Source organism: Pseudopipra pipra, chromosome Z (assembly GCF_036250125.1).
Source record: "Pseudopipra pipra isolate bDixPip1 chromosome Z, bDixPip1.hap1, whole genome shotgun sequence".
Lineage (NCBI taxonomy): Eukaryota > Metazoa > Chordata > Aves > Passeriformes > Pipridae > Pseudopipra > Pseudopipra pipra.
Genome location: NC_087581.1, coordinates 3,622,205 through 3,646,878, shown reverse-complemented (window position 1 = coordinate 3,646,878; position 24,674 = coordinate 3,622,205). Strand labels below are relative to the sequence as shown.

The 24,674-nt window shown below is 45.2% G+C and overlaps 1 protein-coding gene across 4 annotated transcripts in view; it reads left to right on the top strand.

Annotated features, from left to right (window-relative positions):
- SETBP1 (SET binding protein 1) overlaps positions 1 to 24,674 on the top strand; it is a 269,540-nt gene that overhangs the window by 4,751 nt on the left and 240,115 nt on the right. For all 4 annotated transcript variants that reach the window (XM_064641532.1, XM_064641534.1, XM_064641533.1 and 1 more), the window contains exon 2: positions 14,429 to 15,090. In XM_064641532.1, coding sequence (XP_064497602.1) covers positions 14,599 to 15,090 — 492 coding nt within the window. In that variant the 5' untranslated portion in view covers positions 14,429 to 14,598. The remainder of the gene's footprint in view (positions 1 to 14,428; positions 15,091 to 24,674) is intronic.

Below are 24,674 nucleotides of genomic sequence, written 5' to 3'. Positions count from 1 at the left end.
AAACCCTTCCACACAATGGAGTTGTACTTTAATCTCTGCTCTTAGCTCAGAAAGGTTATGTAAAAAGGGGAGGGGGGAAAGCAGAAACACTCAGTGAATGGAGACTTCTCTTCCATCTCTTATTGGCTTCAACTTTTTTTTTTTAACTTCTCAGACTCAAAGTTTTAATTGAAACCAGAAGTCTATTGAGAAGTAACTGAGCCAAGAAAACCTCTGTTTTCTCTGCAACTAGGGATGGGGAATAAATAATTTTTAGCTGATGTTATTTCAAGTTGTTTGAGCTTTTTGATTCCTGCCAAAAAGCCCAGCATAGATTATTAACACATTATCATTTTAGGAGGACGCGCTCTTTGAAATGCAATAAAATGGTGTGTTAGGTTTGTGCAGAGCCATAAACTATGCTAGTTGTTGGCAAAAAAAAAGAAACAGTGGCCATGATTTATTATTAATAATGATCTTAACTGAGCTATTTAGTTCAATTTGATATTTACTGTGTTTCTCTACTGAGGTTGCTCAGTATTGTTTCCAGTGTACTTTGATTAAGTTGGGAACTGTTCTTGTTTAACAACCTCTATTGCCGTGTGCTTAATTAACTCAGGGAGTTAAATGCTTAAAAAGGTTCAACAATCATTTTTTGGCTTCTGATGCTGCCTAATCTCCTCTCATGCTCTTTTTCGACCCATCCTTTGAGCTGCTTTTTCCCAGCACACACATCTCTTAGGTGCAAGTGCCAGCTTACCAACAGGACTCTTGTTTTCCATTACAAGATTTGTCTAATCCCAGTTTCAGTGACTTTTTTTTGCCCTCTCAGTAGGGCTCAATTGCTCACACATAATCTTTCCCTTCTGTTTTCTTTCCCCTTTGGACAACACCCTCCAGGACTGAAAAACTCTTGCCTTGTGCCCTGAGACTTGCAATTACACAGCAATTTTGACTCTTGACCCAACTAGTAGCAAGAAAGACTATTGTCTAATGAACCACGTAAAAACAGTTCTGGGATCCAACAGATTGCTGTGATGGAAATGAAAGCTGTCCCACTGAACTGATGACTGATTTGCTTAACCATATGCCTAGGCGGTTTTCCTTGCTCCCCATTAACTACCCATCTCTGGAGGATCTGTGATCTGTTGGTCTGTGATGACGTTGAAAGGCAGCACTAATGACTGCCAAAATGTGCTCCATGGAGCACGTAGGGCCAGGTTTTAAGCCATGTTGAGAAAATGGGGAATTTTATTTTTGCCCACCATAACACGCAGGCACGCGGGGTTTTGGACGTGTAACTGCTGTGATTTCAGTACAGGTTTTGGTGATGAGACAAGGGCAAAATTGTGCACAAATATCAGAATCATAGAGGCATGGAGTGGTTTGGGTTGGAAGGGACCTTAAAGCTCATCTTGTTCCAACCCCCTGCCAAGGGCAGGGACACCTTCCACCAGAACTGGCTGCTCCAAGCCTTGTCCAACCTGGCCTTGAACACTTCCAGGGATAGGGCAGCCACAATTTATCTGGGCAATCTGTTCCAGAGCCTCACCACTCTCACAGCCAAGATTTTTTTCCTAATATAGTTGACCTATAAAATAATAGATGGTCAGATGAAATCCATGGTAAGATCTAGCCTAACTGCTGAGGAGTTCAGACACTCTTAGGGCAGCACCAATCCAAGGATCAGAGCTAGTCCAAAGCCTAGAGAGAAAGGCAAGAGTTTGTGGGACAATCTTAATGGAGAAGGTTCCCAGTGTTGTGCTGCAGGGCTTGTGGTTTCTACTAGGACTGGTTTTGCTGCTATTACAGGTGTTCTGTTCTCACTACTTTCTCTCTTTCCAACTCAATAAAAAAAAGAGTTTCCTCTCCCGTTATTCTTGTTGAGGAAATAAAATTACTTACGCTTTTAGGAAATTGTCATCTTGATTAAAGATGCACTTTAAAATCCCTCAATTCCGTGTTTTAGCCTGGGGGGACTTAAAGATCTGAATGCGATTTCCAAACTTTCAAGGTTGGGACTGTTCTGCCTTCTGATAAGGGCATGAAATCAGGTTGGAAGTGTGCATGGTTAGCAACACTTAGAGACTGTTTCTTTCTCCTTTTCCCAGTGTGAAGGCTCCACTTGATGTGGCTGCAAAAGTCCACTGCATTTTTGGACCTGTTTAACAGTGTGCTTTATGCTGGGACCAAGCACATCTCTGCAACAGGCACCTGGATTCTGAATTCACATTTAACTGGTCATACAGAGTACAAAGTGAGGGAGATAAAGAGCTGGGGGAGAAAAGGAAGACAAAATAATTTCTTAAATTGAATAAAATCAGTCAGAGAATAATATACCTTGTCTTTCAGAGCCGAGGAAATGTGTGAAGGAAGTAGTGGGTGCTAATTTCTGTTTATCAGCTCTTGAGGGAGTGCAAAGTTAGGGACTATTTTGCTCTTTTGGAGTTGGATTTACTTTGGAGGTCACACTGTCCAAATGCAATGATGAGCTGTGGGATGACTGGATATGAAAAGCAATCTTCTGACATTATTTCGTTTAGGCTTTTGTCATCTTTTGTGTCTCTCCAAAAGACCAAGTAGAAACTCTGGACACCAAACACCCTGAGGATTTGATCCAAATTTTATTATGATCTTTACAGCTCTAGTTTACTTCTGAGTCCAGCTGGGGATTTTTGCAAGGTCTCAGGCCTCTGTATCTCTGTGGTCCTTGCCTGGTTGTCTGCCCTGTGCCATTGCCAGTGTGTGACAATGATCCTGTTGACTTTGGATATGAAAGGGATTGTGGTGGGTCTGAAGCACGGGTGACCAAAGAAGAAGGTGGCCAGAGAAGTACTCTGAGAATGCAGTCACTGGTACTGCACACAGATCCCTGGGTCAAGGTTTACTCTTGCTGATGAGTAGGGACACTGGTGTGTCTCATGTACTTGTCCATCTACCACAGGGGTTTTGCAGGGAAAATAGGAGTTGTGTAGGTGGTAAGGATCAGGCTAAGTTACCTTCTCTATGCAGGGTTGTTGTGTCTGATGCACTTTTTTGAAAGCAAGCAGAACGTTTGGAATAGCCATGCAGGAGGAGACCAATTTCCATGCAAACACGAGGTCAGAAGGTGGTGGCAAGGCTCCGACCTGCCCTGGGGAACACCAGAGCAAGGCCAAGGCTTGGCTCTTTGATACATCAGGATGCAAATGCCTGGCAAAGTGAGGAGCTGGAATGGACTAAATACCATTGTCGGGTGACTTATTTGGCTTCTCCGTGCCTCCGAAGGAGAGAATTCCTGTTTCTATACGGGTTGCTCTGCAGTCCTGGGCAGATAAGGGCTCCATTACTGTGGTAGCAATGAGAGCGAAGTTTCCTTTACTGTACTATGGTATAACCTGTAATGGTGCTTGAGAAAGCTTTTCAGAAGAATGTGTGGTAGGCAAGCATGGGGTAACCCAGAACTCACTCAAATACCTCAAAATTAGAGATGGGTTAAAGATCGGAAGCCTGAGGTTTTAAGTTACTTTGAAATTTTTGTTAGCCTTAACCTTTAAAACTGAGAGATATATATGTATACAATGAATCACTCTGTTTCTGTCCTGGCATTTTAGCAGATGGAGAAGTTGGTTTTAAGATGGAAGGGAGAAAATGATGACACTCAAACCAGAGGTCAAGCTGCAAGGCATTACAGACATGTCTTTCCTCCATATGAGACCACATAACCTGAATAACCTACTGATGTGATTTCTAAGATCTGGACACTGGCCTAACTTCCCTCTGTGTTTCCAGACCCAGCATATTCTGGAGTGATGCTGTGATCCATGCCTACCACTCCTCAAAGCTTGCTAAATTATTGGCTTTGGAGAATGCAGTGGGGTTTCCACCAAGACTCCTCTCAAATCCTATTAGTTTGTTAGACAAGGAAATCCTTCCTGTAGTTGTTTCTTTCTTTTTTTCTTTTTCTTTTTTTTTTTCTTTTTCTCTCTAAAGCCTTCCTATGGAGCCCTACAGTGGGGATTCAATAGAATTCTGCAAGGGAAATAATTCTCTGCTGAATTCCTCAGGTTTTTTTTTCAGAAGGGATCAGAGACACGAAGCTTAACTGGGGGAGTTTATAAAGTGTTTGAACAGGATTGTACACATGTAGAGTGTTGTAGCAGGCATCTGGGCAATGTGTTACTATACATGTCCATTGTTCTTAAGGTTGAAAACCAGTTTAAAATATTAACCCATACATTCACATCCTTGTAATTTCCATAAAGCTTCACCTAATGGGCTTTCTCTTTGTTTTATGACAATTTTCTTCCTGAAAAGTTTAGTAAATCTCTCCAGCTATCAGCTGTTCCTCTTTTTTTTCCCAATTTATTTAGAAAAAGAGAGAGTAGGGGAAGAAGAGGAAACACTTTCCTTTTTTAAATTATTCTAACCATATGCTTTTGAAGATGGACAGCAGTCTGTATGTTACGGATATAGGGCTGTTGTCACCTTTTGGGGTGTAAGGGGGACAAAAATTGGAGGTTATGGTTTCTGATGCCATGACAGATTAAGTGTCATTGTAGGCATCCTGAAGGCAATGGTGTTCTTGTAGTCTGCTGGGTTAAAGAGAGAGGCGCAGTCCAACAAATCCTGCTGGATAAGTGTCATAAATGGCGTTTGTTATCAGTGTTGGTTGCATTAGATTAGAGTTCTGTGTCATTGGGGGTAGTCACAGGAACACAAGTCCTGCTCCTTCCCTTCTGTCATCAGAGTTGAAGACACATCTGCTCTTAGAACATGTTGTCTTTTAAGTCTGACTTTGAGGCCAGAACATTTTCTTCACCCTTAGCTCAGTGAACAGACCTCCCAGGGCCCTTAAGGAAAACCTTTGAATTAAAGGAGTGTGAGCAACAATTAAAATAACAATAAGCTGCAGTGTGGTCCTAGATAGGAACTGAGAACCTATTCAAACCCACACCCAGCTCCAGCTGGAGAACAGGGATCTCTTGACCCATGAGAGCCCACAGACCAAACTTTACTTGGTTGGGACCTAAGTGAAGGATTCAGATAAAGAGACAGAGATCCACAGGTCTTCGATGTAGAGAGCTGGGCACCCATGACTGACTTGACCTCGGATTTCCCCAAATTCTGACCCCATCCCAAACTTTAACATCCCCCTGGAGTCAGTGGTGTTACAAGTATTACAAGTGACAGAATGAAAGGAAATGGCTTCAAGGTGCCCCTGGGGAAGTTTGGATTAGATACCAGGAATAATTCTTTCCTGGAGGGTTGGTCAAACATTGGAACAGGCTGCCTAGGGAAGCGCTAGAATCACCATCCTTGGAAGTGTTCAATAAACATGTGGATGCAGCCACTGGGGACATGGTTTAGTGGTGGCTTGGCAGTGCTGGGTTAATGGTTGGAGTCGATGATCTAAGAGGGCTTTTCCAACCTTAATGATTCCATGATTCTAAGGGAATAACAATCCAAAGACTGGGCCCTGCTTGAACAGGGATGTGAGTGGTGAGTGTGGTGCTCCTGACCCTGTTTGCTGCCTCGGAGGGAGTCGGATGTGTGCACAGAGCACAGCGAGGTAATTGAGCCGGAGAGGCCTTTCAGGCGTGCAGATACTCAGCAAGCTTTTATCTCCTTCTGACTCAACTTCACCCAGCGTTTCTGTAACCACTTCCTCTTCAGCCTCATTAGAGGCAAAGGTACTCCTTTCCTTTGCCCACAGCAGCTGTCACTTATCCTGCCTTTATTCCTGGCCTCAGGTCTTCCCACCAGCATGCTCCCAGCTAATGGTTTTATGCGTCTTGATTTCACTGTCCTGGCACCCTGGGCTGCTCTTTGCCCTGGGTGCATCCAGGCACATCCACTGGTGTCCTGTGCTGCTTTTGACTCCTGATTTTTCTTCTTCTGTCCATGAGGATTTAAGGGCATTTCATGTATTGTTGGCCCCTATATCCTCTTTTCCCTCAAAGCCAAAAGACTGATGCATCCTGCAGGACAAAGCAGCCTCAGTGCCTTCCTCTAAATACCCCAAATTATTGCCCTTCTTCTTATATGCCCTTTAGACACACTGTTTTCCTACAGTCCCCCCTTGATGGTGAAGATACTGGTACCTTACAGGGCCCCAAAGAAGACAGCACTGCTTACTCAGCACAGAAGCACTCAGTGCAATCCTGGATGGACAAAATCCAATCTTTCTTACTCCTAGCATCATTTGAAGCATTCAGAATGGAATAACATGGGATGTGTTGTTTGTACAGACTCCAGACTGGGCACAGATTAGACTCTGGACTGAAGCCTTTTTGGTCCTCCTTGTGCCATCACTTACGGCTCTGAGGAATGGATGCCGAGCCAAGACCTAGTGCATTCCCTATCAGATGTGTTGTTTGATTTTATTTATTTCTTTGTTTCTCCCAAAGGAAGGGAAGGCTGGTGTATTTGGCACCTGTGCAAGCAAAAATGAAATAACAGAGGAGAGGGGAAAAAAAAAAAAGGCAGAAAGGGGGAGTCCCATGGCAGCAACTGTAAATAAAAACAAGACTCTCATTAATGATTTATACAGAGAAGTAATATTCCACACATTTAGTGGTGCAGAGGGAAATGTTTGATCAGAGGGAGAAAGAGAGATTATTGCCCTGCCATGACGGTGTTAGAAGGAAGCTACTGTGTCTCATGGCAGCTCTCCAAGAGCCGAGTCAATCTAGGAAAGTTTGGTAACACAGATGAAGGAATTGTACAGGGTTTTGCTTTCTGTGGCTGATCTCTGTGCCAACAACCTTTCCCTAAATACCCATAAAACTTTCCATTTGCAGCCTGGAGTAGCTGCCGCTACCTCCAGGATGGTGTGCTTGGCAAGAGCTGGCTGGAATGGAGTGAGCATTTAAGTCCCCTTCTGTGCATATTGACACTTCCCCCCCCCCCAAGAGTTTTATGGCTGTTGTCAATGGAATAAGTTTTATCCTTGCAGTGGCACACACTGCTGTACCCAGCAGAGTGCTTGGGGTGGTCTCTTGGGTCATCCCAGGAGTCACTTTTGATTACACATCATGCCGAGCATGATGATGCTTGGTCTGGAAGATCTGCAACCTGGTGTTGACCTGACTTAGGCAAATTTCCTGGTTTGGATTTTTGTGTTGTAATGAGCTGAAGCACAGTTGGCATCTCCTTCTGCTGTCTTGTGTCCCGGAGGCCTAATCTTCACAAGGATGATGGGTAAAAATAACATGCCAGCTCTTGACGTCATTAGAATCAAACACTGCTCCTTAATTTTCCAGAGAAGTTGTGAGTGCCTGGAAGTGTTCAAGGCCAGGTTGCACAGGGCTCAGAGCAACCTGGTCTAGTGGAATGAGTCCCTGCCCATGGCAAGGAGTTGTAATGAGATGATTGTTAAGGTCCCTTCCAAGCCAAGCCACTTTTTGTTATTTGTCTTGCAGGGCACAAGTAGGAGGAGGTTGGTCCTTTAGGGACCAGAAGTCTCTGTGTGGAGATGTTCACAGGTCTGATAACTGTACTGCCTTCCCCAACACCCAGACACAGCTCTAGGTTGTGAGTGAGTAGGTTTACAAAACCTTGGCACAGTTCTCAGGTAGGAGATTGTAAAAGTCCTTGGGCAACGTGATGGGCATCTCTCTTCCTCCTGCAGATGGGTGCTTTGCTACGCTGGTTGTTGCCACAGCTGTATCTTGGGCAAGTATTGCTTTTATGGGCTTTGTGATTTATGGCTGTGTCAGTTGTTTAATCATTCAGCTGGCCCTCCTGTCAGCCCTGTATGATAGTTAGTTACTTACATAGAAAGGTGACTATCTGATCTAATTATAACGTCTCAAACCTAATTATGGAGCCAGATATGACTCCATAATATACTCTTAATGTCTCTATGTTGAGAAGACAGATACACATGTGTATAATGTGCACACTTACATGCCTCTGCAATTACGGATATGCTTGGACTCTCATTTATTTCTGTCTCTTTGTCTTGAGGAGCATGCTTGAAGGTTCATCTGGCCGTGAGAGATATTTGTTTTACCACATCTTTTTCCCTCCAGTGTGACCTTTCCTGGCTCCCTCTGCCAGGCTTGGGCACAGTGAGGCAGAGCCATCAGTCAGTGTTGCTCAGGAGGCGCAGAGGGCTGGTAGCACTTGGACTCGGGACAATCTGATGGAAACAAGTGAAGATTACATTTCTGCTGTTGTTCTGGCAACTGCCATTAACCCTTGCTCCTTGTTTTCATGTGGATAGACCACACCTGGCATGGCTTGCATCCTGTCCCTTCAGAGAAAGTCCTCACATAATCCATGCAAAATCAGAGGCAGAGGTGGGAGAATTGGAACAAAAGCAGAGTTGGAGACAGGAGTAGAATGCAGAGAGGAAGCAACTTTCTTCTTCTAATTCACTCAATTAATGAATCACATGCCTTAGTTAGTTATTTTTAGAGATAATTTGTGGATTACAGGCACTCACATATAGTCATATCCTTTGCAATTATTTTTAGTTGAGGATCCCATACTTTATTTGTTGTACACCCATATCTGTTTTATGCGTGTTTATATTCATGTATATCTTTTAGATGGGATTATAGCAGCCTGTTTAAAATTGTGGTGTGGTGGAGAGACCAGTTTGCTCAGCACTGGAGATGGAGGCCAAGCAATACATCACAGAAGAAGCACAGAACGTCTGGGGTTGGAAGCCCATCACGCTGCTCAGCACAGGTTCACCTAGGGCAGGATGCTGAGGGTTGTGCCTAGTTGGGATTTACAGTCATAGAAATAATTTCAGCTGGGAGGGACCCATAAGGATCATCGAATCCAACTCCTGGCTCTGCACAGGACAAACCCAATAACCCCACCATGTGCTTCACAGCATTGTCCAAACACTTCCTGAATTCAGACAGGCTTGGTGCTGCGACCGCTGCCGTGGGGACCCTGTTCCAGTGCTCAACCACCCTCTGGGGTAACACCCTTTTCTTAATAACCAACTTAAACCTCCTCTGAGATATCACCAGGCCATCTCTAGCTCTTGATGAAGAGATGACATTTTGCCTGAAGGGGAAGTTCTTCTGCCTTGTTTCTGTCCTGATCAACACAGGGCAGGTGAAAGGGAGAGAGTGTTTCCTGGGTGATCTGTAGTGTGGACAGAAAATAACTGTCACAGGCATTATTGGAGCTCCCTGCCAAAGCTGGGTTGTTCTTTCAGAGTGTCACGGTCTCAGGAAGTAACTAAGGCTGTGGTCCAAAAATGTGATAAATCTAGCTCGAGGGCTCTGAGCAGTGGATTAAATACGCTACTGGTACATGATACGGATCCAGTATAAACTTATACTCCTGGTTAAAATATGTTCAAAAAAATTTGCAGTGATTTAATTTTCTCTCAGAGGACTTGGTACTGTATCATATTGTGTCTGCACCATGCTGGCTTTCTGGCCCACAAGTTTTGCCCATACTCTGGAACTGCTTCTAAGTTGCCACAAACGAAGTTTTAAGTCTGATATTGTGTTCTTGCCCATTCCATAGAAGTGTGATCAGGCGCCTGTTCCTAATCTCCATCAAAGTCATGCTGCTGGCTATCTGGCAGTGCATGGACAGAGACCACAACCAAGCACGAAATTCCAATATTTTTTTTTTCTTTGTAAAACAATAATGAGGAAATAGGTTGGGGCATTTTTTACTCCTGATGTGGGTTAACTGAGTCCAGTGCAGCTTGCCACATGCCAGGCTGTTGGTTTTTTAAGTCCCTTGATGAATTCTGAAGTTTCACAGACACTTCTCATAAAAGCAGGTTTCTGACCAAAACTTTCCCTTGGGTGTAATGTGGGTTGTCCATTGGCCTTTGCCCCAGAGGCAGCTGCATTTCAGCAGTGGCATATATAATCATGGAAGCAACCTGGGAGCCTTGGGAGTGAAAGGTGATATCTCATCATTAAATACTGCTGTGTAGTCTCCAGTGCTTTGTGGTGAATGGTTTTAGAAAGATGGAGTGTAAAGAGGCTTCCAGGATTTCTGATATTTTGCACAGATTAGGGATTTAAGTGTATGTCCTATGGGAGAACGCAAGATCCAAAGGCAACCTGATAGATGCAAGGCCAGAAGAGATGTGACCTCTACTTTGTGTTCACCACAACATTCCCAGACTTGTACCTCAGTTTTGCCTCATTTGAACCTGTTCAATAGATTTTGTGTTTTTCTTTTTCATCCTAAGTAATTTTATTCACAGACTCCGAAATGCAAGTCTCAGTAGCTACAGTGGTATTAGTGTAGAAGGGATTTGGGCAGCACCTCTTAATATTGCTCCCAGCTCCCTGCTGGTGTTCCTGGTGCTTGAGCAGTTCAGAGGAACAGCACAAATGCTGGGCATTGAACCTGCCTTGCTTGCATGTGTCAAACCAATGTTTGCTTGTTACTACTGTGGTTGCTCTCACACTTAGAATCACAGAGCCATTACGGTTTGGAAAAGACCTCCAAGATCATCAAGTCCAAGCTTAGGGCAAAAACCATGCCAATTATTACGTCCACTTTCATTTAATGGAGAATCCCAAACAGGTGGATTTCTCCCCACCTCCTACGGGCTCTCACCTCTGTTTTTGTCCTCAGCAAATTTTCACTTTAATCACTTTATAGTCCTGGCATCTGAATACTTACAAGCATGAGCAGTTGCCTGAGGCAGGAGAAAGGAATGTATTCAGAACCCTTAATGGAAGACATCCAGTATGACCCAAAGGAGCTGATAAGAAACCTGAGCACTGGGAGCAAGGCTGAGCAAGCAGGCATTTGATTATTTCTCAGTACTTATCAGAGGAAGCGTGAATGTCTCCCTAATTAAGAGCTAATGCCAACTTCTGTGAAATTTGTTGTCATTCACCTGTGAATTATCCTCCTCAAATTTAACTTGACTGCAGGAAGCCTGCTAGCAGTAACACTTTCCTCTGTGAGCTTAATTTGGACACTTCTGTAGCTGCTTATTGAACAGGACTTGATGCTGCAGAGCACTGGAGCCCTGGAAGGGCAAGTTCCAGGTGGTAGCCCACATGTCTTGGGCATTTAAATAGAAATAGAACTCTTCAGCAGTAGGACAAGGGGGAATGGCTTTAAACCAACAGAGAGTAGGTGCAGTTTGAATATTAGAAAGAAATTCTTCCCAGTGACTGTGGTGAGGCCCTGGCACAGGTTGCCCAGAGAAGCTGTGGCTGCTCCATCTCTGGAAGTGTCCAAGGCCAGGTTGGACAGGGCTTGGAGCAACCTGGTCTGGTGGAAGGTGTCCCTGCCTGTGGCAGGGGGGTGGAACTAGATGAGGTTTGAGATCACTTCCAACCCAAACCACTCTATGATTCTGCTCACAGGCACCCTGGAGAGGGGAGGTAGAGAGGTTTCCAATAAAGGTTACACATTCAGAAGCCTGAAATGCTATATCTAATTAGTCAAAGCACAGGTAGCCTGCCCAAACTAGAAAGACGAGTGTGATGTCCCTGCACCCAAATCATTTAACTATTAACCCTGGAGGAGAGTAAGAAGATTCTTAAAACAATGACCCAGTTAATTCTGTGTGCAGCATTTGAGCACAGGGTTATTTGTTGCTACCTGCGGGTCTGGTGATATCATCATCTGCAAGCTCTTGGCAGAACAGGAGGCCAGTATTTTTAAGTTGGATTTTAAGGTGGATTTGGCATGGACTCATCTGACATGGGTGTAATGCAATGACTTTATTCATCTGTTGCCTGTTTACACTGACCTGGAGGCACACAGCCAAGCTGGGATGAGTGTTTGGACATTATGACCCAGAGTTTGGGTCCAAGACCCACAACCAGACTTCAGTGCAGAAACCTGGGTTTTTATTCACCCTCCATAAAAAATATTACCCAGCGACTCAAAACCTGAAAGGCCCTTCCTGGCTCTTTCTGCAGGCTCTTAAATGCAGCCACAAGCTGTATTTAAGCTCCCGTTGAACACCAGGCACCAGGTGGGTTCGTTCCTTACACGGGTGTCTGTGGTGTGGTGGCCGTGGTCCCTTCCTTGCAGCCTTGGTGGCTGCAGACTCATCGTGCTGAGTTAGGTGCTGTCTGCCAGAGCCTTCCCTTTCCAACCAGCAGTGAGAGAGGTTAAAAGCCTGTGGGCGGAGGCCGGCACAGAGTGCCCATTGTACATGCGTGCATACCAAAGCAGTAACTCTCTGGAATGCTGCACCACCGCCGAGCTTTTACCACCTTGTGTTTGTGTTGCAGCCCAGGAGTGTGCTGTACATTGTGTCCCTCTCCAAGTAGATTAACAATGCGAAATGGCAGATAAATAAGATAGTTTGGGGGGGAAGGGGGTGTTCGGGTTTTTTTTGTTGTGTTTTTTTATTTTTTTTTTTTATTGGACGGGTTGGAAGAGGAAGGTGGCAGCTCTGACTCCCATCACCTCCACAGGCACAAAGGAGAGGCAAGGCAAGGTGCAAAGTCAGTAAATTAGGTGGAGCAGTTCCTTGCAACTGGGTGGCTTTAACGCACTAATTGCGTTAGTAATTAGCAACTACCACACGGTAAACACTTGGGTTAGAAACTATGCAAGGACATTAACTAACCCACTCCAGAATGGGTTTGAAGGAGGTAAGCATGATCCTTGTTTCCCAGGTGGTGAAGTGGAGAGACCTGCTGACCTCAGGGTGAGTCAGGGTGGGTATGCAGGAAACCTTGGGTCTGTTAGTTCCTCAAGATCCTCTTAAATGAGACCAGTGGCAGCAGCTCTGGGAAATGAGTCTTTCCCCCTATTTCCAGGAGATGTGCAACTTAAGTACAAGTGTTTTTATGGTGTATTTCTATCTCCTGTGAGCTACAGAAACCATTTCTAAGGCCAGATGGCAATTGAGGCTCTGAGTTCTCCCTTTTTTTTTTTTTTCTTTTTCTCTTTCTGCTTGAGTTGTCAGCTTGTGCTATTTATGGGAACTTTATTTGAATTTGTGTCTGCTGGGACTTGGGTGGAGGTCACCTAATGATTTCATGGAGCTCTAGGATGCTTAGGACTTTTCATTAGTAGCCATATGTGCCCAGGTCAGACAAGTGACCCATGGCCAAGCTCCAGTGTAAATGTGGATCTATAACTAATAAAAGGTGCTTGTTATTACTTCTTGTTGAATTTCAAGCTCCTGCAAGGGACCTTTAAAAAGCTGAAAGAAGCCAGTGGTACAAGGATGTGTTTTTTCCAGTTGAGCTGTGTTTCAGACTAGTCTACACTGACATTGCTGTTCTGATTTGGTGATAGGTAGCATGACATTTTTGCTTCTCCTTTATATATTGCTGCTAAGAATGATCTAGGAAATCCCTGGCTGTGCTCAGATCCTGATTGCAGTTGAGTTGAGTGTAGCAGAGCTAATCTAGCAGGGAGCTGTTGCTGACAGAGTCGGTCTGCACCCTATGCACATACTCCTCGCAGTGCCTTCTTGTTTCCTTCTCCATATGCCAGAAGTGTTACTCTGATCCACTGGGGAGCTGTTTCTCCTAAAGTAGCAGAAAATATATTTATTTCTCTCTGCTAATTTTGAAGGCTACAGTTTTGTAGACTCCTCTGCTAATTCTGTAACCTAAACTGGCTTGCCAATGATGGATACATGTGGGGGTGTGCCATTAGGGGGTTTTAAGGAGGATGTGTGAAAACACCTCAATACCTTTAAAAACACTGTATAAGTGTTATTTTTAACAAGATATTTGATATTAGTCTTTCATGTCATTGGGTGACACAACTTTTGCCTCAGTTGAACATTCACAGCTTTTCCCCTTAACTTTAGCTGAGACTTTATAAGGTACCAAGTACGAGTGCTTCCATATCAGAGGGTTCCATCTCTGATGTTCCAAAGAAAGACAAAATTTGCAAGGATGAGAGCACAGTCAGTGCATCAGCCAGCCCAAGTCTCTACAATAGAGCAGTGGTACCCAAGGGAATGAGGAACTCTGGAAAACTTTGAGATCAGAATACCTGGCTGCCAAGGGCATCTCTCTCTCATACCTGGGAAATGGGGAGAGTTGGGTGATTCAGAGGGCAGCACCATGTTTTCTGTGCTCTGATCAATGCATTATTATTAAACCCAAGGCAAGTATCTGCCTCTACTTTTTTTCCCCCCTCTGAAAACCCTGTGACAGTGACAGTTTTGAAGTAAAGGGGGAGGTTCATGGTTGTGGAAAACTGGCTGTCCCCTCCTTTATTTCCTAAGTTGAGTTGAAGACATTTGGATTTAGAGAACAATTTTGAGTATTTTGGTTTATATATATATATATATATATATATATATTCATTTTCATCAGTTTACCAATACACGTGGGTATTGTTCCTTGCTTTGTGATACCAGGTCCAGCCCTCAGAAATGCTGGTGAGCCTCAGTTCCCATTTTGCTTCAAGGAAAGCCCTTGGGATGCTACAGGGGAAGCCTGAATTTGCCCTGTGCCCTGTTTCACCCTCATTGGATATGTGTGTATGTGTGCTAACTTCCTCTCTTTCTTCTTCTTTCTTTTGACAGTGGCAGATTTGGTCTCTTCTGAGCAACTTGCAGCCTCTGGGTGACCGGGACATTGAATTTGGTGGACAGTGACCATTCACTCCTTGGGATCACAGCTGCCCTTGGCTTTCCTCACCCCCTCCCGCACTCCCCTTCCCTCCAACAAAACTCCAGGGCATTGTGGTATTGCTATGGAGCCCAGGGAGACTTTGAGCAGCTCCCGGCAGAGAGGAGGCGAGGCAGATTTTCTGCCTGCTGCTGTCACCTCCACGAAGCCTCCTCCTGTCTCCAGCTGCGCAGGGGAGACGATGCTGCCTGCAGCAGGCTCGGGGAAAGGGATCCCAGTGAGCAGTGAGAGGCTGGAGCCAGAGGAAGAGGATGAGCTGGGTTCTGGAAGAGACGTGGATTCCACTTCCAATGCGGACAGCGAGAAGTGGGTGGCGGGAGATGGCCTGGAGGAGCAGGAGTTTTCCATCAAGGAGGCAAACTTCACAGAGGGGAGTTTAAAGCTAAAGATCCAGACCACCAAGAGAGCGAAGAAGCCCCCAAAGAACCTGGAGAACTATATTTGCCCTCCCGAGATCAAAATCACCATCAAACAGTCTGGGGAGCAGAAGCTTTCCAGAACTGGGAAAAACAGCAAAACAGCTAAAGAGGAGGACAGATCACACTCCAAAAAGAAGGTAAGTCCTGTCCTTTCACAATATTTCCAATTTTTCCTGGGAGCAGAGGGAGAAGGGAGGAATAAACCTGCTCAAACAGTTTGTATCCAAGGCATAACCTTGGCAAGGTTTGGCCATGGAGGAGCACGGGGCGGGTGTCATCCTGCACCACCGCATACGCATCGGGAATGATCTTGAACTATCCTTCAGATGAAACAATTCAGAAGGGATCAAAAGTTCAACAGGGCCTCTTCTATTTTTGTGTGTAATTGAGTTTTAAGATTAATCATTACACGAGTGAGAAATGAAGGAGCCCACTTCTGAACTGCTTTGTGCCTGAGCGCTAATGCTCGAGCCTTTTGGCAGTTAAAGCATTCAACTGCATTTTTAAAATAGAGGTATGTGCACGGTGAACAATTGAATTCATTCCTGTATTCTGGGTGAAGGGCTCCATTATTCTTGATTACAGCATTGTGCGAGCAGCACTACAGTTATGCCACAGAAAATACTTCCATTATAAGTCTCATTTTCTTCCAGATGCTTATCATTTCCTTGAAATATCCTTCTGCAGAGAAATTCTTGGTACTTTATGTTTGGGGAAAAATGGATCTTTTTTTATTTTTTCATTTAGTCAAGGATGGGAAAAGAAAGAAAATCCTTTCCTTGTATGAGCTGTTTTCTGGAGCACCCTTTTGTTTTACTGTTGGCTTGAATTTTCAGTAGCGTCTCCCACACCTAGTTCTTAAAATGAATTTGAGTGTATTAAGCAGCACTGCTGGGGACTGCCCATGATTTTTTGGGTGTAGTGGTGTTTTCTGTCCCAGTCATTAGAAAAAGAGTTTTGGTCAGGTCAAATACAAATACTTCACCTCTGCCTCCTTAGTAGCACACGGGCACCATGATGAGTTCAGTCAGGAAGCCAGATTTGATGAAAGACTCATGAGTATCTCCAAAACCTGGACAAATTCATCAAGGATGTAGGCACCCACTGATTAGAGCTTGGGGCATGACTTGGTTTTCCTGCTCATACAGCTTTGATCCCTCTTTTCCCATACATTATGCACTTGATAGATGCTCAGAGGCTTATGTGAAGCCTTGAGGAGGCTAATTGCCACCACTTCTCCCTGGAGAAACCCTCCTCAGCAGACTGACTTAAACTAAAATTTTCATAACTCAAAATTACTTTTTGAAGCTTCAACACTTTCCATTGACTCAAGGCAGAGCCCAGGGAGGTTAACATCACTCAGTCTTGGAGTACTTTTCTTACAAGCTGAATTTGGGGGGAGGGGAGGGAAACAAACAACAAGGGGATTTTTTTTTCAGAATCTTGCTAAATGGCACAGTCTATGGCCATGAAAGGAGCACCTCTTTTTAGCACAGCAGAGGTTTGGCCCTGTAACACACCAAGAAGGGATTTTCCCACCTATTGGGAAGAATGGGCTGTCTTAGCAATGTCTTATATCGATTTTCCTTTCCTCCCTGAACGCTTGCAGAGGTCTCAGAGGAAGCAGCAGTTGCCTGAGACTATGCTTGGTGACAGCAAAAGTGTCACAAGCAATCCTTCCATGGTCACACAGGGAGAAAAAACGAATTGCAAACCACTGCCTACCATGCAATGACTGTGAAGAAAATGACTGCATAGAAATCAGAGCTTTCATTTGTATTTATCACTCAGTCAGATGGGTATGGAAGGTGTATTCTCTCCTGTGTGGGGTCATTGGAAAAGGTTGAATAAATAAAGCGAAGTATAAGGAAGTTATGTGCAAGAAAAACCAAACAAAAAACAAACAAACCCTATGTGAACAATAACTAAAAATGCACCTTGTTAGCGTGGTTATGCTCAGGGTGAGACTTTAATTGCAGCAGGACAAGGAGTTTGAAAGAAGCAGACGTGGCTGCATCCAGCTTGCACCTGTGCTGTGAGGTCCGAGCTGGCTGGGGCTGTGTTCACACCCTGTGCTCAGGCTGGGAGCGCTTTGGGTCAGCACTGGTCTAATCTGGCCATTAAAACGAACAAAAAAACCCCCTACCACCCAGCAGGTGGATGCTCTGAGCAGATGGGTGGAGGGCTGCTGCTCCGGTGCATCCATTAGCATAACACCCAACGGCTGCCGCGCGGCAGCTGCTGGGACACAGCTGCGGCAGAGATGTCCCCAGCAGGGATCTGGAAGGCCCTGGTGCTGTGATCTCAAGGGGTTTGATGCCTGGAGACACCCTACAGCCTGCAACACCAGGGTGAGAAATAACCTGCATCCCTGCAGCCGGAGGGATTTTGCACACGGCTGCCTCTCAGCTCCCGGGTTTCAGGATCAGGCTGTGAACGAGAGTCTCCTATCTATGGGGTGATGAAAGGCACTGCAGGAAGCGAAGGCTGGAAATGAGTGGGAGAAAAGTTCCAGTGCTGCCAGCGTAATTTCTTCCATAGCCAACGCGTGTGTCTTGTGGCAGGTACAGAAATTTTTTGGGGAAGATAATTAGGAGGAAAGAGCAAGTTGAAACTCGCATGGAGATGTAGCTCTCTGGTCCAACCCTGTGTTTCCCTGGGAAAGCAGAGCACACAGGAGCCTTCTGTGTGTGCTTGCAGAACCACTGAGAGCTGTAGTAGTGGCTGGGGGGAAAAAAAATGATTGTCACATTTAAACGATTCTAGCGGTTTTGAAATTTCAGCGTTAGGCTGTTTGATTGCCTGTTGCTTTAATCAGCACAAGCTCCAGAAAAGCAGCTACTGGCAGCAGCAGGAAGGAACAACACATTTAAACGAGTGGGCCAGACCTTCAGCTGGCATCACTCCACTGTCCTCTGTGGATTTTTGCCAGGAGAGTTTGGCCCAACACACACATTTCCCTTGCACATGGGAGCAGCATCATTATTTGGGTTTACCACCTTGCTCATGGATGCAGGGAACACACACAGGCCTCCCAGACCGAGCTGCCATTCTTGTGTCTCTGGTGGGTGGGAGTGGTTGTCCTGCACCTCATGGAGTAGCACCCGAATTTACTTTTCCTCCTGAGGAAGTGCAAACTCTATCAGGATTTGAAAAATCACTTTAGCTTGTTTCATAATATTTCCAGCCACATCTCCAGTAGTCCTCAGTATTTGAAATACCACTTCAGCTTTCTTGCAGGAGTTTCAATACACATAGCACAGAGGGCAAGTAATGAAAACATGGAAGCAATTTAAGTAACAGCATGTGGGTACACAAAGGACTGGTAATGCCAGCAATGTAAAAAGGGACTGTGAACTGGGGATATAACATTTATTCGGTGGCCACTTAGGGAGGAAGAAGATATGCCTGCTCCTAAGCCTTACACTGCTCTGCTAATTAGGCAATAGAGGTTAGTGCCTGATTTCTAAAGCTGTGGTCCAGAGAGTGGCAGTGATTAGAAGGGGGCTCTGTGGAGAGTCATGATACTCATGTGCCGAAGCCTGAGGTTTTTGCCTTTGATTCCAGCTGCTACACTATATTAAAAGACATAAACATGCATTAAATACTTTCCTCATGTTGCTTCTCCATGTGAGCAATCGCCCCAGGGATGTTATGTGATCCTGAATGGGAAGGGAGGGAATTCAGGAGAGGATCTTGCTGGGTGTGGCTGCTGATGCCCTGGAGTGGGGAGGGGATGAGAGAGCATCAGTGTTGGGAACCTCTGCTCTCCTGGCTTGAAGGCTTGGCTGCAACCCAACAACTTTTGGGGTTTCTTTCAAGTCCTGACCATGCCAAATTTCACATCAGCTTCCCCTGCTTGAAAATAAGAGCGACGGTAGCTTCCTAACCCTTTTTCTGGGACTGCTCAGAAGACAAATCGTAGCTTGGGCTGTTCCTGCGGCTGCTTGTGTGGCAATTGGAAAGTGCACAAATGTTCTGTAAGAGTTTTCTTTTATTTCAACCCTTTGGCACCTGGGGATGGAGCGGGCTGAACCGTTGCCACTTCTAAACCCACAAATAGCTCTATTTCATTTAGTCTGATTGGAGAGAGGGAGAGAGGGAAGAAAAAAAGCCAGAAGCCCAAAGGATGTCCTGCTGGCATGCTGGCATGCTGCTCACCCATCTGCAGCAGGGTTGCTAAAGTCCAGCATCCTCAGCATCACTAAAGGTGCCTTTTCCTTTAGATAAGGAAACATGCTATCAGTCTGGAAGGACACTGAAAGTATGGCACCAAATGCAATGAAGCAATCCATCAGCATTCCCTGTCTGTCATGTAGCATTTAACAAGCCCCAGATGAGCAGTATTTCCTCGGTTTTGTTTTATTTCTTTTTTCACCCCTTCCCTGCATTTACTCTTCTGTCTGTTCTCTTATGTCTGCAAACACTTCGTTTTCCACCTTTTTTTCCTTTAAGCATAGCCTGACAAAGTTTCTTTGGAGCTTTCATCATATGCATAATGTCCCTCTTCAGGGGATGTAAATTCTTTTTTTTTTTTTTTTTTTGTAATTATTAGTGCACGAGAGTTTTTTTTGAGAGCTTGGGATGGGTGAATGCATTTTACTGCTAACAGATAAGCACAGCAGCAAGTGAATTGGAAGCAAATATTCCTTGTGTGCAGGGGAAGCTCTATCTTTGGATTTTCTTGCAATTTTTTTTTTCCTTTGAGTTTCTGTAGGTGTTTTTACCATTTCTCTGCAGGAAAGAGTTCTAACACTTTCAATTCATAGTTTTCCTTTCCCCTGCCCCACATACGCAACTTTCCCCCACGGCTCACCTTTCCTGAAGGACTCTCATTCACGTGCTTTCACCATTGCACCCCTCCTTCTTCCAGAAGATCATGAGCACTTCCCCCCTCCTTCTCCTTCCCCCTTGTTTTTATTGCTGACTGCACATTGCACTTTCCCTCCAGGTCCTCGTGTGCATCCGCAGCTCTTGCTGGATTACCCCTGTGCCGGACTCCTCTCCCCAGTGATTTGTGTGCATAATCATCCAATTGCTCATCCTGCTTGCTTATTCCTCTTTGCTAAGGGCATCCACCGTGCGAGATGTCTTCTGAGTCAGCTCTTCCTGTTGCGATCCCAAACGTGGCTCGGGGAGTTGACGTAAGTGCTCGCTCCCTGTGCTGTGTGAGGCTTAGCAAGGAGGAAGAGGAGAAGGCATTTGTGTGTCGTTGTACCTGATTGAAGTGGCAGGATTTGATTTACAGCTTCTTTTTCTTTTATTTTCTTTTTTTTTTTTTCTTTCCCCAAAGGATGCAGCATGCACAGCCCTTTGAGCCTGGACCTGTTTCTGCGCTGATTTAGTCCTTACTCTTAATCAGCAAAGCCTTGAGGCTGCTCTGAATGGTGCTTGTGGCAGGTTATCTGACACTTACACCAGCAGAGTAGACCTCAGCCTCTTCCCAGGTTATGGCACGTTGGTAGAGCCCCAGAAGTGCCAACACAGGGGGAGGAGTGTTCTTCAAGTTGCCTTTAAGGTGAAACTGGCTTTTGAGAAGCTGAGAGATCAATTCAGAGCTGCTCCAACAGGCACAAGGCTCCTAGTGTTTTTACAGTCTTTCTACACAAGTGTACGGGTGCAAAGCTACACCAACTCAGCTCTTTGATACTCATCCCAGGTTTCCTTTAGGCTAGCTTTTCTTTCCTACCGCATTGTTGAAGGCACAAATGAAACACCTGCAGTTTGGTGCTCTCCCACCACAACTACCTTAGGCTCCCCTCAAGAAGAGAGCAGGAATTATTTTTTCTTTGTGAAGAAATTAATTTCTTTGCTTAAGAAACCAGTTTTTCTAGGAGCTGAGAACCCTTTGCGTTCATCTTGGTCCTTGAAGGCACCTGAGGTTCCCAGACTGGGAGCTGAGTCCTCTTGATCCCCCACAGCCTCTGGAGGAAGCTGGTCCCTCCTGAAGGTGGTTCGATTCTCTCTATGAAGAGCAGGAAGGGCTGGATCCCAGGTCTTAACCCTTCCTTCTCCTCCAAACTTACTGGAGAAGTGTCTGTATTGCATCATGTCACAGATATCTTGTGACAGGAATAAGGCAGAGTGTCTTTTCCAGCTCAGTGCTCTGCCTGAGCCAGCTGATGCCCATCCCTCACTGTCTGCTCCCAAAGAATTGTGACTTTTTTTTCATCTAGTCAAGTGTGTCTTAAAGAAGCAAACGTCTGGCAATGAAGGGATGGGCTGAGGAAATGTAAGCAGGCTTTTTCTGCTGAATACTGAGTGCCAAACAAGGAAGACTTGGTGCATTTGATTAGCTGCCATATGACCAGGGCCTGGGGAGCCTGTCTGTGTTGACGACAGGCTTTGTTTTGCAGCAGTCTCTCCCTCCCACAGCTGAGTTTCGATGGCCCTCTGTGACATTTCCTTGTTTGCTTGTGCTGTGTCGTTCTCTTCAAAGCGTGACAAAACGTCCGCGGATCTGGTTTTGGGGTTGAGGAGACATTGCAGGAAAGCAACTTGTGAAGCAACTGGGACAAGTGCAGGAAGCTGGGGATAGAGCTGGAGGTCCTTAGTCCCAGCCACCCAGCCACAGGAGGAGATGGGTACTGCTCTTGCAGCCTTGTAAACACTTGGCCAAGTCAGCACACGCGGGTTGTTTCGAAAGCACTGTGGCCTCCAGGCTAACAGAGATGGAGATGTGATGTGCTGGCTCGTGCACCCAGGGCTGCAAACTGGTTGTGTCTTCATTTGCAGAGGTTTTGGGTGTCAGTCCTTCATGTACATGATCATGTTCTTCCAGCACCGGCTTTTGCATGCAGCGCTTCCTTCCCTCCCCTTCCAGGCACACCCGACCACAGATATCTTCTGATTTACCTCCAGATTTTTCATCTTTAATCCCTTTTTCACACACACACAGACACGCCCAGCTAGCCCCCTCAGGTCAGATCTAATTCTTCAAATGCTTCATTCCCAGATGGGCTTCTTGCTGTCCCCATTCTTCTGCCCAGCCAGTGGGACTGAGTGACGGACCCATCTGAGCTCATTTGAATGTAAAGTGTGGGTTCACCTGGTGCCCTCAGCTTGTCTCTTTTTTTGCTTTTTCTAAGAGCACTGAAACTTGTGAAAATTGATTTCTGACCACTTTCCTAGTATGTGACTTCTCTGGTGTCTAGTGATAAGTGAACTTGCTGGCCAAGCCCTCTTCGGGAGCCCCCCAGGGATCCCTTTCTTCTGGCCAGTGAACAATTTGAACAAAACTTGTTAGAATATTGTATCACAGAGATTTCTGTTCTTCCATCAAATGTGATCAAAACTGGGCAAAATATTCCAAAAACATTGAAGAGAGGATCATGAAGGCAAGGAGTTTGTGTGTGCATTCACATGCACACAAACACAGTGTGAACCATGTTAGCCTTGTTTCCTTAGGAAACCAGTCTAAAAATATCCAGAATAAACATGCATTGTTTTGGTTTTTAGTGCTGAGACTTTTCCAACTCTTGAACGTTAAATTGATTCCACTTGATACGTGACACTTGAGGACAAGTCCAGTTAGCTGTGTTTTCCTAAGAGCGTTATTTTCCATTTCTTGCCATGACCTCTAACATGAATTAGACCAGTGGCTGTTGGCTTCTTCATTTCAGGACATGAAGTGCTATTTCTACATCGTGATTATATTTGGACTCTGAGCTGCAGGTGGTTGCTATCAGGAGAGGGATTCTCAAGCCATGTTGTATGCACCAGTAGCATGACACTGCTTCCAAGTCTGATGGATAGCAAACTCCACTTCTTCAGGGTGGTATCACACCAAACATCTCGATATTATCTTTTTCTTTTTTTTTTTTTTTTTCTTTTTTTGCTGGATCTGTGGGCTAACAGTGAAAAGGATAGCATAAGGGCTAAGGTGCTTACTACAGGCTGCAGATGAGGTTGTATGTCTGAGATGTGGCTTGGACTGTGGCTAAGACAGAATTGCTGAAGATGAGGACACCGTCATTCAAGACAGACAGTCACCTGCAGCCGTGTTTGCAGAACTAAGTGGGTCTCTACCAGGCTTGCTTTAAGGTGGTGTCTCATGTTCCTATTGTACATCCACGTCTGCTGCTGGCAGGTCCTGTACGAAGGCATCAGGAGATCCTGCTAGAATTTCACAAGCTCTGTATAGAGGAGGATAAATAGAACCATCTTGTCTCTTAGTACAGAATGTGAAATAGAGTAATAAGATTAAGTAATTCACTCAAGGAACCTGTCGCAGGCCGGGGTAACACTCAGACCTTTTTCACTGAGCTGTGGTTGCTTAACCATGGCACAACTGAGTCTCCCACGTAGTGGCCTGAACTCCAAGCACTGAGTGGAAAGCCCTTCTGGAAATCAATCCTCTTCTAGTTCTCATTTAAACTGGTCAGTTTGTTTCAAAATCGTTAACTCTCCGCATCCTCACTGCTCACTTAAAAATAAAACTTAGCGAAGAGTTAGGGCTGTAAGCAGAAATGAGGGGGTGGAGTTTCAGGGCCAGCATGCAATCGGTTGACCTACATGCCCTTAATAATCCCTTCTGGTCTGTAAGCCCTAAAATGTGGTAAGAGTCAAATGAGGAATATCTGCTGGAGGACTCATTATCTTCTGATCAGTTTCCCATGGTTCTGCCTCACCTGGGTGGTGAGGTTTGTAAAGAGATGGTATCTTTTATTGACATCAGTGTTACAACGGCTCTACCACTGTAAACTTGGGTGGTTCATTGAGGAATCTCAGTACTTTGCGGTCCTACCTTCATGTGAGCTGCTCTCCTTCCACATGGCTGAAAGATGAGAATCAGCCCTGAGGGGATTTGTGGGTAATTTCGACTTGCCCAATGCTCTCCCTTTCGGAAGGAATGCAGTGACAGGAGCAAATGAGCCAGAGGCCAGGGCCCCTCTCTCCTTGCTGATGACTCTATCTGACAAGGAGAGGGCTGAGCAGTGGACACTGGATGTGTCACCACTGATCACACCCTTGCCTCACCGCAGGGCAGGTCACCAGGTCCCCACCTGGTGCTTCTGTGACTGTGCTTGGCAAACACTTCTCCCAGGAGGATGTTGTAGGAAACAGTTTCCTCATACCTTGGAGATAGACCTTACACTGTAATTTCTAAATGGACTTTTATCAGTAGTCTTCCCTGCTCCTCTGTATGTGCTAGAACATTGTGCTGGCCTGGGTAGCTTCACCTAAACTTTACCTGCTGTATTCCCAGTGGGGTAATTTGATGAAAGCTTACCCTTAAGACTAAGACAAGTAGACCTGAGGCAGATGGTTTTTTTCCACTGGGGATCAGCAGCACTAAGAGGACCTTGATTAGCCCTCATTTCTGCTTCCCGCCAGAAGCTGCAGGGACAGTCTCTACATTAGTCACCTGCCTAATGTGTATTAGCAAGGAGCTTGAAGGCACTTGTTTTATTGCATCTTCCACTGGGAACTGATGCTATTGGATTGGCAACAAATTCTACTTCTTATATCTCATGTTGTGTACAGGTTAGATGTGGATAATTAATTTGTCTTGTCCATTTTCTGACATTGTGTTCACCATCACTCAGCTGGTGAAGCACTCTTCCCAAAGACAGCCTCTTCTTTTCCATGGGATACTTTTCTTCAATAATTCATGTAATCATTAGGACAAATTCCCTCCAGCCTTTTCTCTCTCTGGTCCTAATTCCATTGCATTACTTACAATTATATTCTTGGTTTGAAGAGGGAGGTGGGTGGGTGA